We start from the raw sequence: 16,114 nt of genomic DNA, 5'->3' as shown, positions 1-16,114 counted from the left end.
GAATGGTCATATCCGAGTGCTAATCCGTCTGTTGAGATACTTCCTGTATGCTGTGCCAGTCTGCACCTGACGGCCCCGTCACAGGAAGTGGTGAAACCAAATACAAGTGGTTCCCTCCAAAGGTGCTCAGAGCTCAACACCACCTAGTCATCACATGCTAACTGAGGTCAGGACGAGATGATTTGGGTCAAACGCCTAAAGATGTTTGTATTATGACATTTTTATTTGAAATCTGTCCACATATATTTGAAAATATATTAACAATCATTTATGAATTAACAAGCAAGCTCTTTTGGGATGTTATGCATAATTTATCGATGACAACTTGAAAATGTTCCAGATTCTATTTGACATAAAAATGTATTTCTAAACATAAACGTGTCTCTTGGTCTCTGTAGAATGATCAGAACTATTTAAACCATGAATTGTTTAGAGAGCCCAATCTAACCCTAAACACTTATGATTGTCAGAACGGTCTTGTTCAGTTTGTTTAAACTGATAATGCAAGCAACCATTCTTTGTAATGTAGGAGAGGCTGAGGTCCAAAATTATCAAGAGGGATACCACCCGACTAAATCGGAACCTGATAACTGTTAGCATTTCATTCCTAATATACACTCTTATTCCGGGCATGCTTGATGACTTATCTCCATTGAAAATTGTGCAATATCTCACAAAAGATATCTTTTGCCATTTTCCCAGTATTTTGTTTGAGGTTTTAAACTCAGCCACTACATACTGTATAGTAGAAGTTAACAAAAGTAAAAGAATAAGCGTTACCTGTCAGTAACTTGGTTAATTACATAATACATAATTACTGGGATATTACATCATCATGCTCAGATTTCCAAACACTGAACATTCTGAAATTAAAAGTGGCATCTGACCTTGGTAGCGGTTTTTTTTCTGGTTGTCGCGGCCCGCCCCCTCAGGCATGGTGTGATTGTATCACAGGAAGTTGAAACCTGGAAAACAAAGTGTTAAAAAGTAAAATGTAAAACTATCACTTTGCAGCAAGAATGCCTGCTGGGAAAATAAAATAAAAATCAAGTAAGTGACATCTTTGGGCAGAAGGATGTCCTGCAGTCAGCTCAGACATAAGTCAGAACATTTGAACCACTTAACAAATGTAGTGTATACTAAGATTAATTTAGACTGAGAAAAACTACAACAAACTAGCTCGTTCTTTATCAGTTCTACAGAGCTTTTCGCTTCTTTCACGAGAAGAGAAAGATAATTAAAAAAATCAAGAGGAAAAGAATACCAAAGGCCTGAGATAAGGCAATTAAAAAGCTGAGACTCAAAAGACGCTGTTTGAGAAAGAGTTGGGGTGTACTGTAGCTTGCAGCCTTGCTTCGAAGGGTTTTTTTCTTGAGTTCTCTCTCTCTTACAAAAGAAGAGAAAATGAAATGTATGTAATGGTTGGCACAGACACAAAAATCAGCTCCCTTTCCCAAATGTTGAGCATGTGTCCCGCCAGTGCAATTGATGCTGGAACTTCTGGAAAAGGAAACAATCTGAATAGACAGGGCTCCTCTATGATGTGTTAATGTTTATCGTATCCCGACAAGCTGTCTCCCATGTCACCTGCCCCAGCCTTCACTCCACAGCCTCCCCCGAGGACGAGACCAGCAGACGGGAAAGCTTGAACTATCCAACCACCCTCAGAAACTCAGTAACATTTCACAGCATTGGGTAGAAGTTTTACATACTTATTTTGCTCTAATGTCTTATATTAAAATTCACACTGCTCTTTTTCTACGCTTTGATTTATGAATTTTAATAAAGAGGTTTCTATAATCTAAAAAGGGGGGTTTAGAGGACCCAGAATAAATAGTGGTCAAACACTAACAAAAACGGCCGCCATGTTGTGCAGATGCTGTGTGTTTCGTTGTGAAAATGAAACTACTTTCTTTGGTCTTCCAAACAAGGACATAACTAGAAATCAGTGGTTAAGTTGTATTTACAACACTGCTCCAGAACAGTTCAAACCAAATATTCAGATGTGTGCAGCGCATTTTTATGGAGGATGAGGACTCTTTCCTGGGACAGTGGCCTACAATGCCCGTTTCTATAATCTTTGCAAGGAAAGTCATTTTAAAAGTAATTTTAAAAGTAATTTTAAAAGACGACATCGCCATTTGCATTGAACCTTCAGCTTCGTAACTTTGTTTTTATTTATTTTTATGCTCAAACAACAATATTACACACTAACTAATGGGGGGAAAAAAAGTCAAATTGCAATCAACCACCCCTTTAAATATCCAATATTGACCATTACAGATAAATGTTTTAAAAATCTGCAAAATTGTTCAATAACTAATATGGTACATACATATTGTGCATCCCTATCATTATATGGAATTTTATCATTTACATTCAGCATTGCTTTGTCTCTCCTGTCAAAACAGACCTGCAGTCTAATTTTTGGTCACGATCCACCGATCGACAACCGCTGATCTAAAGTTTTGTATCATATACCCCGCAGAACCTGATTTTACCAAGTGAGACATGTTTCTGGGACAGCATCTTTGTTGTCCCTGGAACAACATTGTGATTAACCAATCAGATTTGAAGAACCAGTTTATAGATTTTGTGAAGTTTACGCTTAAAATCACTGTTTTTAGGGATTACTCATGGTTAAGGTTAGGTTTAGGTGTAGGGATATGGTCAAGAATATATTTTTGGAGTAAAATGGTGTTCCAGGGTCAACAAAATATGTTGACCTAGGAACACATCTAACTCAGCAAAATCAGGACGTGCCATATACCCCACAGAGACAGATTCAGTATATGCGTGATTTAGATCCTGTTATTTAGGCAGCTCTGTTTGTGTCCATACTTCAGTTGCAATGTAGCACTCAGAGCCAAGTGTAATGATCCGTTTTGGATGTCTCGTAACCAGACTAAATTAAAAATTACCCTGGCACTTTTCCATGCACTGTCCTTCAGAGTGTTTCTCACCACAGTCCCCTGGGTCCTTAAGGGCTCATTTCCAGCTCTGCCTCATTAAAGGCATCTCACTTCCTGTAACTGTCAGCATGAAGGTTGTAGAACACTACAAGCCTTTGCAGTTAAATCCCCATGTACTTTTTTGGCTCCAAAGCTTGTTTGCTGTGAAATTCCCGAATTCCAGAAATGGAATTGTGGTAAAAAATTAACTCGTTTTCCGACAACAGATTCTAATAGCGAATAAATGCTTCTGTCGGGGGCGGGGACAGCAAGTATTTTTGAGGCCGAGTGGATGACAGCCAACATCTGGTTAGCCACACAGAGGTTAGAATGAGGTTAGCAAGACTCCACTCTCCCTAAAGCAGAGCAGCCAGTCTCCATACATCTTCCAAACACCCTGACGTGCCCCTTGAGCAAAATTGCAACTTTGTCATAATGAAAAATGTCAAGCGGGAGGCCTTTTTCCACCATGTAATTTTCATTACAGTTGCATCTCTCGTGGCATCATTCCAGGTGCATCTGTACGCTCGGCACTCTGACAGTCATAGAAACAAAACTACCCACTGACAGAGTCCTATTACAAGTAAGCACAGCTGGATAGCTGTGTACCTGTTCTTGCCTGCATATGTGTATGTGCGTTTTGGGGAGTTTTCTTTTGCATGTCTAAAAGATTGAAAAGCTGGATGACAATTATATGTTAGTGTGAAGGAGTTCACCATTTCTTGTATTGTACGGTAATATAAAAAGAGTCAATCCCTAACAAAACACAGCAGAATGCTGAAAAATAAAGCTTGTAGATATGCCATAGAACAGGGTTTCGAAAATGCAGGGGGTTCATATGGAAGCCTGTTTTTGCAACTTTCAATCACACAACTCAGATGTTTGATTTTGCTCTGAGAAAAGATCTAATATTCTTAGTTTATATTTCAATTTTTTTTAGAATTGCAAAAGAAAAAGAATTGTAAGACAAATTTAGAATTGCAAGAAAAAAGTCTGAATTGTGAGACAGAAATTCATAATTAACTTTTTTTCATGGCAGAAAATAAACAGTCTGTTTACATTCAAAGATGTCAACAGAATTCAAAGAAAAATGTCAGAATTGTAAAAGTAAATTTAGAATTGCAAGAAAAATTCTGAATTGCGAGAAAAAGTTTCAATTACCTTTTAGAGGTGAAAAGTTGTCATATTAAAATGAACAAATGGGGCAGCACAATTTATCTTAATAAACCTGAAATTGCGACAGGGAACACTTCCCATAACACCTGATGTACTTGCTACATTGCTAGAAGAATGGCATCTACGCTAATATTAGTCTGTTTCTCTCATATATCCAGATCAGAGGGTCACTGCAGTCACCCGGATCCAGTACGTATACAGCCCAGGTGGTGGATCAGCATCTAGAAAGGACCTCTACAGCCCTGAAAGACAGCGGAGACCAGGACATCTAGAGAGCCAGATACAGATCCCCTGTAAAGACCTTGTCACAGACGACCACCGGGACAAGACCAGGGAAACAGATGATTCTTCTGCAAAATTTGACTTTGCTGGAGCCTGGAATTAAACTGCTGGTTTCGTCTCTTTAGAGGAGAACTGCCACCCAACTGAGCCTGGTTTTTCCCAAGGTTATTCTCTATTCTGTCACCGATGGAGTTTTGGTTCATTGCTGCTGTCGCCTCTGGCTTGCTTAGCTGGGGACACTTCATTTACAGCGATATCGTTGACTTGATTGCAAATGATTGCACAGATACTATTTAAAGGGGGGGGGGGTGAAATGCTATTTCATGCATACTGAGTTTTTTACACTGTTAAAGAGTTGGATTCCCATGCTAAACATGGACAAAGTTTCAAAAATTAAGTTGTACGTTTGAAGGAGTATTTCTGTTCCAAAAATACTCCTTCCGGTTTGTCACAAGTTTCGGAAAGTTTTTTTTCGAGTATGGCTCTGTGTGACGTTAGATGGAGCGGAATTTCCTTATATGGGTCCTGAGGCACTTCTGCCGGAAGAGAGCGCGCTCCCGTAGAGCAGAGCACTGAGAGCAGAGACATTCACTGATCAGAGCGAGAGCGTCACGAAATGTCACAAAAGAAGTGTGTTTTTGGTTGCCAGGGCAAGACAACCCTGCACAGATTACCAAAAAAAAAAACAGCATTAAGGAACCAGTGGATGGAGTTTATTTTTACAGAGCATCAACGGAGTTGTGCAAGTGTTTTTGTTTGTTCCCTGCATTTCGAAGATTTTTGTTTTACAAACAAGGCCCAGTTTGATGACGGATTTGCGTATCGTTTATTTCTTAAGGATAATGCAGTCCCAACGAAAAAGGGTCACGATTGTTTGTTGGAACCGCAGGCGGTGAGTAAAACTGCTTAAAATATCTCTGCCTCCTTGTTAGTGCGTCTGCCTCCCATCGGAGACCCGGGTTCGAGCCCCGCTCGGAGCGAGACGTTGCTGCTGCTGCTCTCGTTCAGTTTCAGCCTCGGGATCTGATTCTGGATCATGAATAAATGGCTGAATCTGACTGTTAGCCATGGTTTGTTTTGGATGATGGTTTTTTCCTCAAGTTAATGTCACAGCTTCCAAACGCTCTCTACGCAAAAGCCTACTGGCGCTCGTGATTCTTTAGCTCCGCCCACACATCACGCCTCCAGTCGGTCGTGTTTTTCCGGGAAAAATTGGTACAGACTATCTTTCTCTTATGAATATAATAAAACTAAAGACTTTTTGGAGTTATGAAGGATGCAGTACTACTCTATAGGTACTCAAGATTAACAGGATATTGAGTGAAAACGAGCATTTCACCCCCCCCCCCCCCCTTTAAACTGAACTGATGATGACATCACTGAATTCAATGATGAACTGACTTTAACTATCATTTTGCATTATTGACACACTGTTTTGCTAATTAATGTTGTTCAGTTTTTTTTGTTCACAGCACTATATAAATAAAGGTGACTTGACTTGACTTGCATGTTATGTGATCAGACAACAGTGAACATGCAAATGTGCCGTAATTAAAATATTGGGTTAAAATTTCAAGGTCTACTTCAAGTAAACACTTTTACATACCAAGGATTCAGCTGACAAAAAAAATAATAATTGGGAACCCCTGCCACATATTCCCCAAAGAACCATTTCAGAAGGTTACATTTTCTTAGTATAAATAACTTTTTAATAATATTAAGAACCTCTTTCCGCTATAAATAAACTTTTGTTCAAGGAAAGTTTTCATTGCAGTTAAAGGTTCTTTTTGGAACCACAGATGCCAATAAAAAAAACTTTTATTCATTGAACAATTTCTTGAACATGTTAGACTTATTCATTTTCTTCATGGTTGTTTTGCAACCAAAAACACAAAGTTGACGCAAAGCTTCTGGTTTTAACTACAGTATTTAAAAAATCATTAAATACTATTACTTTTGACACTGAACTTTAAAGAATTGTCAACAGATGAATTTCTTATTGCAAACAGAGCCCACTACTATAAACTCACTCACAGCCAATCCAACTTCCAACTATCTAAAACTGCTTGACAAACATAAACAGAGATGCAAGTGAATGTGTGGAGGGGTGCTAGACATAGGAATGCTGGACATAGCATAATTGGTTTAATTTTGATTTGTATGAAATAGCCTAACTTTAACCTAACATAACGTCTTGTGGTTTGATGTGTACTCTAACAAATGGGAATAGGCTAATGGTCAGAATGCTTGTGTATTAAACCTCTCCATTCTACATTCATCGCCAAGGATCGATTTGATCGAGTTACAAGAAAGGTAAGCTATTGATGTTATTATTGATCATGCTAGCTACGTTATTCGAGTCCACACGTGACCACACGCGTCCAACTAGTAGTGACAGCCTGGTGAATAATCTGCATTACAAAAAGAAGGAATCTTTAAAGGTTGTTCATGATTACGCATTACTGGCAAGGTATCTAGTCTTAACAGTGCTATATAATATTAGCAGTGTTATATACAGCTGTTTGGTAGATCGCACTCTAATTTGTTTGTCTACACATAAAAATGCGGCAGACTTTAATGGACGGAACATCGAATAACTCCAAACCGGCACCGTAACTTCATATTGTGGAGCAAAGTGTGGAGTGGTAACTGGTGTTATACTGTGTTCTGCCTTGGTCTCTCCAGGGCTTTTCGAATAATGGTTGAGAAGACCCATTATTTTTTCTGAAAAACAACAAAATTTGGCTCAGTGGTAGAACATTGCCTAGCAGCACAAAAGGTTGTGGGTTTGATTCCCAGGGAACACATGATAGATAAAAAATGTTAGCCTGAATGCACTGTAAGTCACTCTGGATTAAATAACAAACATAAATAAAACACATGATAAAGTATGTCTTGAATGTCCCCAAAATATCAATAACTCATTTTTGACAAATATCGAAGTTACAGTCTTTTGCCTTTGCATGGCAGTATTGTAGCCCATGCAAGGCTGTCATTCCCGGCCCTGCTGCTCTATTGTCTTACACAGAGTTTTGAAAGTTGTTTCTCTTCTAGCTGACCTTCACATTTCCCTCTGGAACCAGACCACAGCACTGCCATCCACTTCTCAACTACCCTTTCAACATGTCTGCCCACTGCCAGCACCATTTCTTTTAGCCTTTTCTTTGTTCGGTTAGACAATAAAGGCTTCACAAACACAATGTCTAAAGTGCGTTTGGGGTGGTCACCCATATTTACACATGCTGGTAAGGAAATGCAGTGGGCAAGAAAGCAAACGGGCACAAATAGTTAATATTCACCAGCCAAGATGATTAGGTTCTATTTTTTCAGATTGTTCCTACTGAGCTCAATACATTTCATGCACAAATCTTGGAGCTTTGGGAATTTGGCCTACATTTTGAAATGACCCATTAGTGCACAGTAAAACAGCTGTGCATCAGTAATGAATGCCATGTGAGATCATCCAAATTTGGCCATCATCAGCTGGCCAGCAAGAGCTTTCCCAGCCGTTCACAAGATGAAACAATACCAGTGACCTCACAATGACCAATAGAAAGCAGTTTATATAGTTCAAAAAACCCATTTTCATGGTTTTTCAGAAATATGTCATGATTGCACATAAAAACAAATCATTCCCCAGAGAACATGTGAGGGGAAAGAGTTTTGGTCGAGAGGGCTGAAACATCCAAGTTCCTGAGGCTCAATAAAAGTGTCATCGGGTGCAGTGAAGAGTGGGGCTATAAAAAAGGGCTTGTAGCCCTGAGTTCTTGCCTGCTCCAAAAGGGAAATTCCCTTTGTCTTTGTGTATGAAACTAATTATAGAAGGAAAGCTGTGTTGCAAATGGTGTCTATAAAATAATAGCTGTCTGTCCATAAAGTTCAAGGTGACAAACTAGCATGCAGCCCCATAAATTTTTTTCAAGAGCAGGAAAAGGGGGGCTAATGTACCTTTTAGAAGCCAGGAGAAGGAAGCACTATATCATGCATATACTATAGTGTACTGAGCCTGGGAAGTTAAACAGTTTTGTATTACTAATGGGAATGTTTCTAGTGATGTGAATCTAGTGAATGATAAGAGATGCAAAAAAGACAAATGGATAATGATCCAAGCAAGGCAAAGTGCATACAGAAGGAAATACGCAAAAGTGTCATGAACTTAGACCTTGATTAAAGAACATGGCAGGGATGCAGACAAAAACCTGGGGTGATCAAAAGCCACAGAGAAACATAGAAGGGTGGGGATGAATTACTCATGGAGGACGCAGCCAAGTGCGGTTTTGAGTCACCAGACAGAGGATGGCATTCACCGCTGTGATGCTCCAGCTGTGTTTCACACACCTGCACTTGAAAACTCTCTATAAAGTACGCGCTCTGTCACCTCTGCAAACACAAGACTCCTTGAGGACGGAGTCAGCAAACTCCACTGTCAACAAGCTCATCCCCTCCCAAGCCCATCAACTCTTTGAACCACTTCCAGCTCTTTTCTCCTCCACCAGTGTCGGAAATGCCGCTGTTTGAGGGAGATGAGAGTAAAGCTCTTGGCTGCTGAGCGACTGTTCTAGCGCTTATTATGGGGGCTTCAGAGGTCGGAGTGGTGGGGGGGGGGTTATGTCTGTGTTTGCATTACTACCTCCATCAAAACATCGAAGTATGTTTTTTTTTTATTTATGAGTAAAACAAGGTCTGTGGTAGTATTGTCAAAAGGCCCGGTATTTCGGTACCAAGTCTGCACTAAAAAATGAAAACGTTATAGTACTTATAGTTCTTAAGTACCGGTGGTACAAAGTACCTGGTCAACCCTTGATGCACTATTGAAAGCTACATGGCGAACTAAAGACAAGGAAATGCATCAAACAAACAAAAAATACACTAATTCAATGCTGAATAAAGTCGTAGTTTTTGCTATTTTTGGACCAAAGTGTATTTTCGATGCTTCAACACATTCTAACGGACCCTCTGATGTCACATGGACTACTTTGATTATGTTTTTATTACCTTTCTGGACATGGACAGTAGACCATACACACATTTTCAATGGGGGGACAGAAAGCTCTGTGTTCTGAAGATGAACAAAGGTCTTACGGTTTGGAACGACATGAGGGTGAGTCATTAATGACATAATTTAAATTTTTGGGTGAACTAACCCTTTAAAACCAAAGTAGACTTGTGTGTTAAAGCTCAGCGTTCGCAACAAAAATACTGAGACTATAAAAGACAAAACACATAATTCAAGCTGTCCTTTGCACCTCAGATACAGGTTGTACTGCATCTCTCCACAAAGGACATGGAGCATGGGGCTGGGAACCTCATCAGCACAAATTCTTGTAGCTGGGGTGCAGTGAGAGGAAATGGGGATTTGGCGGATTCCCTCTGAGCTCTTAGGAGGAGGGGGTTTGTCTCCTAAATTCATGGTAAACTAAGCAGCAGGACAGCATTAGCAAGGACAGTTTTTCAAGTGAATAAGTGGATTGTGAAAAGGGGATGTTGGTTTTCAAAGCAAACAGAGCTTTGCATGTTAACCTTCACATTCAAAGCTCCAAACATCCAGAGGGAGGGTTTGGCTGACTTCCTGCCTCTCAGTTCAGAGTCCATGACCAATCCTGAAGCCTATTCTTCTCTTTGATGATGAAAATGACCAAACAATACCCCCCCCAAAAAGACCCAAACGGGCAATTTTTAAGATATAGTTTTGCCCTGAGATATGCTGCAATTTCCAAACAGCAAAAACAATGAAGTGACATTTATATGAAGAGTTTTCAGAGCTCAAATCCATGTGTGCTGACATTTTCAAGAAAATGTAGACCTTGAAGCCGGTCGAGAACATATGTGTCTTGCGTGTTTAAAAGGAAAATTAACATGACTCCACAGATCTACTGACAGACCAACTTTGTGGTGTGTGTGTTTAGGTCTCAATGCACATCTACATAAACTCACAAAACAACAGCAGCACTATAATGAAACTCAGAATAGCTGGGATGCATTACATACGTTTTTGTCCAATCAATCACATGATTTCAGCCGAATTTCTTCTTGAATAGAAACTGACATATTTGGGGCTTAACGCAGGCAATATTTGCTCATACAGATTCCCACGTGTTACACCTAACATCTTTTCAATGGGTTTGTATTCCCGGCTGAACTAGCGAATGAGTAAATTGAGACCAGACGGGTTTCGTTGGGAAATTTTATTTGTCCACCCAGAATAGTCAGCATTCCAGCTGCTAAAGAAAATAGTGTTTGTTGAGCAAGAGGGGGGCTAAGAGTGGTTGAGAAAGCCTGGACTTTAAATGTCTGACAAAAGATCTGAAGCTGACAGTCCCATCATGTTTAAGGGTTTTCCACTGCTGACTGTGAGCCAAGATTGAGGTGATACACATATTTTAAGAAATCAGTCTATACCCTGCCAGAGAGTGGGCATCTCAAATCAGCCTAAGGTAGTTAACCGGTCTGTTGAGATGGTTTTAAAGGGGTTTTGGGCACCTTCCAGGCTGGAAAACCATCTTAAACCATCTTAAACCAGTAACAAGGAGTACAGTAGAAACCTGCTGAAAAAAATCTTAATCAATTTTAAACTGATTTGCTGGTTTAATCTGGTTTTATCTGGTATGGTTTGGTTATTCTTATTACAATCAAGTGTTTTTATTTAGTTTTGCTGGTCCAACTAGCTTAAAAGCACCAACAAATCCCTCTTTATCCAGACAACAGATCACCTTAACTAGCCTGGGATACCAATTAAGACCAGCTAACCATCTTGATTTAAGCCATTTATGCAAACTGCATCTTTTATGAAAACATAATTAGGAAATGTATGACATAAATGAATCTGGAGTGAGTAAACTAATTTAAATACTACTAGACAAAATTAGTATTTGTCATACTAAACAAGAATGATGTTGCATCAATCTCTTTGTTGAATTAACTGCACTGATCTACGTTCCAGTAGTTAGACGCTAATGAATAGATATCTATATATTTTTTAACTAAGTATCTCTGACCGTGAAAATCAAAATGACAAGTCTGAAATAGTTAACAAGCTGTGACACATACCTTTACAGCTGTGCTGACCGGAGACATCAAAAGTAACGCACCCAATGTACTCACTCACTCCGTTTTTAATTAAAAGGATCAACAGTTTTCCCAGCTCGTGCGCATCACGGAGTATTCCTGCTTGCTTTGGCTAAACAACGCGTCTGGAGGCTTGGCTTCATGTATTGGAATGTACTAAGCAACGCTGGATGCTCCAGATATCAGTTTCCAACTTTCGCGAGAGTCTCGCCGCTGAGTATGAGGGGTCATCCTCACTGGATTTACCGCTCGTGCGAACACAGCTCCATATATGAGTAACAGTCACGCGCCACTCAGTCCTGACGCTCTGCGCGTGCGAACGCCGAAAAACGCTAGCGTCTTCCTTTTGGTTTCTTTGTCTCCGCTATCCACACTCACACTACATTTAGACTGAGTAGTAAATGTATTTATTTAAAAATGCTAGGAACTTGTTTGTGGAGAACTGAGAAAGTTAAGTGAGTTTGGCTACACGTGCCTTGAAAATAAGTGAGCGCGAGTGTGAGAGGAGTATTGACGTGCCCCCCGTGTACACGGACGGACTCCTTGAACTCCCTGTCAGCGTTAACTCCTACTGCTGCTGTCCTCATTCATCAGTTTGCTTTGGGGAATATGATCAGTGTCCCGCAAACCGTACAATTACGTCGGATGAGTGCAGAGATCAACAAAGCTGTTTATGTCACGAGGGCGTCTCTGTGAACTGTGGTTCATCATCTTTGTAGAGCAATTAAAATCAGCCGGAGAGGTTATGAAGTTGTTCTAGGCACAGTGCCCACATCCTCAGATGTCAAATAACCTGTTATGATTGCATTTACGTCATCTGTATTATCAGTTATCAGACCCTGATTCTGTAGGGTAGATCACACTTTTTACTTAATGCACATTTCTCAGGATGGATTATTTAGACACATACCGAAAGTCTATTAATGATATATAAAATATCAATAAAAATAGTTTTCCCTGGAATACAAATGTTGATCATTTTCCTACATCAATTGCATCCCATCAATATACATTTTCACACTGAATGGGGTAAGTTGTCACAATGAAAAAACATGTAAAGCATTAATTAAAAATAAAACAATTTATGAAACAGTCAAAAGTACACAGGGTAACACTAATACATCAAACCATTATTTTAAATGAATTTAGTACCTTTAAAACACACTTGACTACTTGCCCCATTAAAAATGTGACTGTTATCCTGAGAAAACTGCTCAACATTTCTGTTAAAATTTGCCTTCATTATATATTTTATTGGTCTACATGTAAGTTATGCCAGTGTGGTTTCTCATAAGACAAACCTGGAATGGCAAGATATCAAAATAACTTCCTTGAAACTGAAATGATGAAGCTCCATTGCATTTATGTGGAATACTCAAGACATGTCATCACAAGTAATGTCTTAAATCATAACCGTAACGGATTGTCATGCGTCTATGAGATCACCTCACACTTTAATCAAGCAAATGTTTTGGAAGAAACTAGATTGAGAACAAAAATGTATTGAGAACAAAAATGGGCTTCTGCAGTTTGTTTAGAAGCGTTTGTCCCAAATACCCAAAGCATTTATTTTTTAAAGAAATTATTTTCAAACAATCTAACATTAACTTAGTGTTGACGCTTAACTACTGCACCACCATGTTATCAGCTAATAAAATGAATGATAAGATAATGAAAAGGTCCATGCATCTCATTAATGAAATTTAATTCAGTTAAATTGTTAAGATAACTACAAAAACATAAACAGACTCATTAAATTTGTAGGGAAGGTAAACTGCGCACAAAGTATTTACAAGAGTGAAGACTGAAAGAGACGGACGGAGATCCAAGACATTCCAAGATCACATTTTACTTCTAGACAAACAAACTGCTGGATCTGAAGAGCTTCAAAGTGCATGACCTTCCACATGAGGAATGGGTTTGTTTTGCACAGATAAGGAAAAATGCAGCAAGCATTGTTTGAATGAGGCTTTTTCACCACAATGTTAAGAATTCTTGTCCTCAGTTGAAGTTTTATTGTCTTGGTGTAAACAGGCCGAGCAATAACAGAAGAATGTCATTGCTGAGATGTAGTGGAATTACTGCCAGTCACAGACAGAGACTCTATACTGAGGAAGATTCACCGCTATATTATCTCAAAACAGGACAATATGTAATCCATCCACATGCAAATAATCAATGTATCTGCATAATAGTGAAAAGTGCATTGTCACAATAAGGTTTGGAATCTAAAAGTTCAATTGCATAAAATATTATTTTCTCTAGCAGTGTTTGTCTTTGTTGGTTTTGAAAAACATGTTTACAACTGTCTTAAATTACAACATTCTTGTGATTTATATCTCATAAACAATAGTTCAATAATATCACATTTTTGTAAGAAAGGAACACAACTAAACCACATGGCAAACATTAAGGCCAGATTGAACTTTGTGTTTTCAGAACAAATATATTTTTCAGAAACGTCTACTTTTCCATATTTGTAGTTTTACTTGTCGCAATTGTTTAAATTCTGCTCAAAACCTATTAAATATGTTATAATACAGATGTGTTGTAGCTGATGGCTTATATATTTAAAAAATGATCTTGTTATTTAAAGGGAAAGTTCACCCAAAAATGAAAATTACTCCATGCTCACCCTCAAGCCATACTAGGTGTATATGACTTTCTTCTTTCAGAAAAACATAATCGGAAATTATATAAAATAAATATCCTGGCTCTTCCAAGCTTTATAATGCAGTGAATGGTGGTCAAGATTTTGAAGCAAAATAAAGTGCATCCATACATGGCTCCGGGGGTTTAATAAAAGCCTTCTGAGTTAGTCGATGCATTTGTGTAAGAAAAATATCAATTTTTAAAACTTTATAAACCATAATCTATAGCTTCCTCTATTGTGTCATACAGTGTGTGCACAGTCAGCGTTTCATTTTTGAGTGAACTACAGTATACCTTTCAATCAGCAGCTTATCATTGTGATATCCTACCGAGCTACAGAGTCATGTTATCACCAAAGGTCACAGATCCATATGTTTGATAACTTGTATTTTTTCCCCCAGAAAATTATATGCAATAAGTAGTCAAGGGATAAAAATTAACATTTTGTCATCATTTACTCGTGTTGTTTCAAATCTGCATGACTTTCTTTTGTGGAACATAAAAAAGAAGCTATTTTGAAAAATGTTGGTAATCAAATCTTGGTGAACATTGTTTCATATTGTATGGAGAAAAAAGAATTCTTAAAATAAAGGAAATTCATACAGGTTTGGAACAACGTAATAGTAAATGATGACAGAACTTCCTTTTTATGTTGAACTATCCCTTTATTTATACTGAAATATATCCCAAAAAAAAAAACTAATAAAAAATACAATTCGCTTCGGTATCCCCTATGTACACTTTACTTTCATACGTAATTTCATAAAGGATTTTGTAATGGTTTCATCCAGTTCCCATAACAAAGGTCCCCTACAGGCACCAGGGGAACTCTATTCTAAAACAGGAAACTAAGAACCAGAGGTGTTTTTGAGAGAAAGCATAAAAAAACCTCTGGCAAATAAACAGCAGACACAATCAATGAATTCAGTATTTCAGCAGAAGTCACTGGCTGAATGCCGAACAGTAGTTTTATAATGTAGCTTCCCCCGCTCTGAAGATGTGATGCTCGACTTGAGGTTGTTAGATATATTTCACAGACCTCCAACATGAAAAGATTAAATGACAGGAAGCTTATAAAAGCTGTTTCCTTCTGTCTCCTCTGCATGGAGGGAAAACAATACAGACTTAAATTCAAGTCACCATCAACAGAAAAAAAACATCAGGTTGAATAGTGAAAGCACAGGGAGTCACTATCTAATGATCCAGTGTGTTAGTGTGCAAGATCCAGACGTAAAAAGCTCACAGCTGAATTCATTTTACTAGAGAAAGCCCATAGATTAGGCTGTGCTCCCATCTAAAACCACACACATCCCAATGACCTAGATATAAGAAACAGACATTGGGCCCGGTTTCTCTACCCGCATTGCCACTGGCATGGAGAGGAGCTAAAGTGGGGGAGCATGACTAAAAAACACCAGCTCATATTTCTCTAATTTCAGCAGCCTGGGCACTGGCTCTGACCTGGAGCTGTTGATCAGACTGAGATGCCATTAAACCACAATGACTGGCAACAGTCACTTAGCGCCTGCTTTCAGGAGGTTTCCACCACACCTCAGCATGAGAATTTAATGATCAAATTTTGACTAATCACTGTCTTGCACGTGTGTTCATGGGAAACCAGGTAGTCAGTGATGGCAATGTTGGCAGGGATTACAGTCACCTTTAAGCATGAGTCAATTGGAGCTTGGTGGGGTCACCACAAAGAAGCCACAAGGGCTTGCACAAATGATCCATGATTCATATAAATGCAGTGGGAGGGTGCATGCGAGTGCACATGCTTTCCAGCTGTCGGCGAAGTCCAATTACAGCCCTCCCCAGGTTGAAACAGGAGGTTTTAAACATTAGAAAATGTATGTAATTTGTTCCACTCATGTTTGTCATTTGTAAAACAGCAGAGCACCAACAAAGCTATACCAGATCTTGTTAATCCATGGTGCTATGGAAGGTATGCTGTACAAATTTGAAGACGTCTTCATGAATAGCTTTCT

At 38.9% G+C, this 16,114-nt stretch overlaps 1 protein-coding gene across 1 annotated transcript in view; it reads right to left on the bottom strand.

Moving 5' to 3' along the window:
- The window catches only part of plekhg2 (pleckstrin homology domain containing, family G (with RhoGef domain) member 2), a 46,007-nt gene extending 33,877 nt beyond the window's left edge, over positions 1–12,130 (bottom strand). Inside the window, exons 1-2 of the mRNA XM_026226255.1 lie at positions 11,457–12,130; positions 888–965 (exon numbers count right to left, since the gene is read on the bottom strand). Of these exons, the coding sequence (XP_026082040.1) occupies positions 888–936 (49 nt within the window). The 5' untranslated portion in view covers positions 937–965; positions 11,457–12,130. The remainder of the gene's footprint in view (positions 1–887; positions 966–11,456) is intronic.
- Between the last annotated feature and the right edge of the window lie 3,984 nt (positions 12,131–16,114).

Source organism: Carassius auratus, chromosome 40 (assembly GCF_003368295.1).
Source record: "Carassius auratus strain Wakin chromosome 40, ASM336829v1, whole genome shotgun sequence".
NCBI lineage: Eukaryota > Metazoa > Chordata > Actinopteri > Cypriniformes > Cyprinidae > Carassius > Carassius auratus.
The sequence above is the reverse complement of the archived record's forward strand: the minus strand, read 5'-3'. Positions and strand labels throughout refer to the sequence as shown.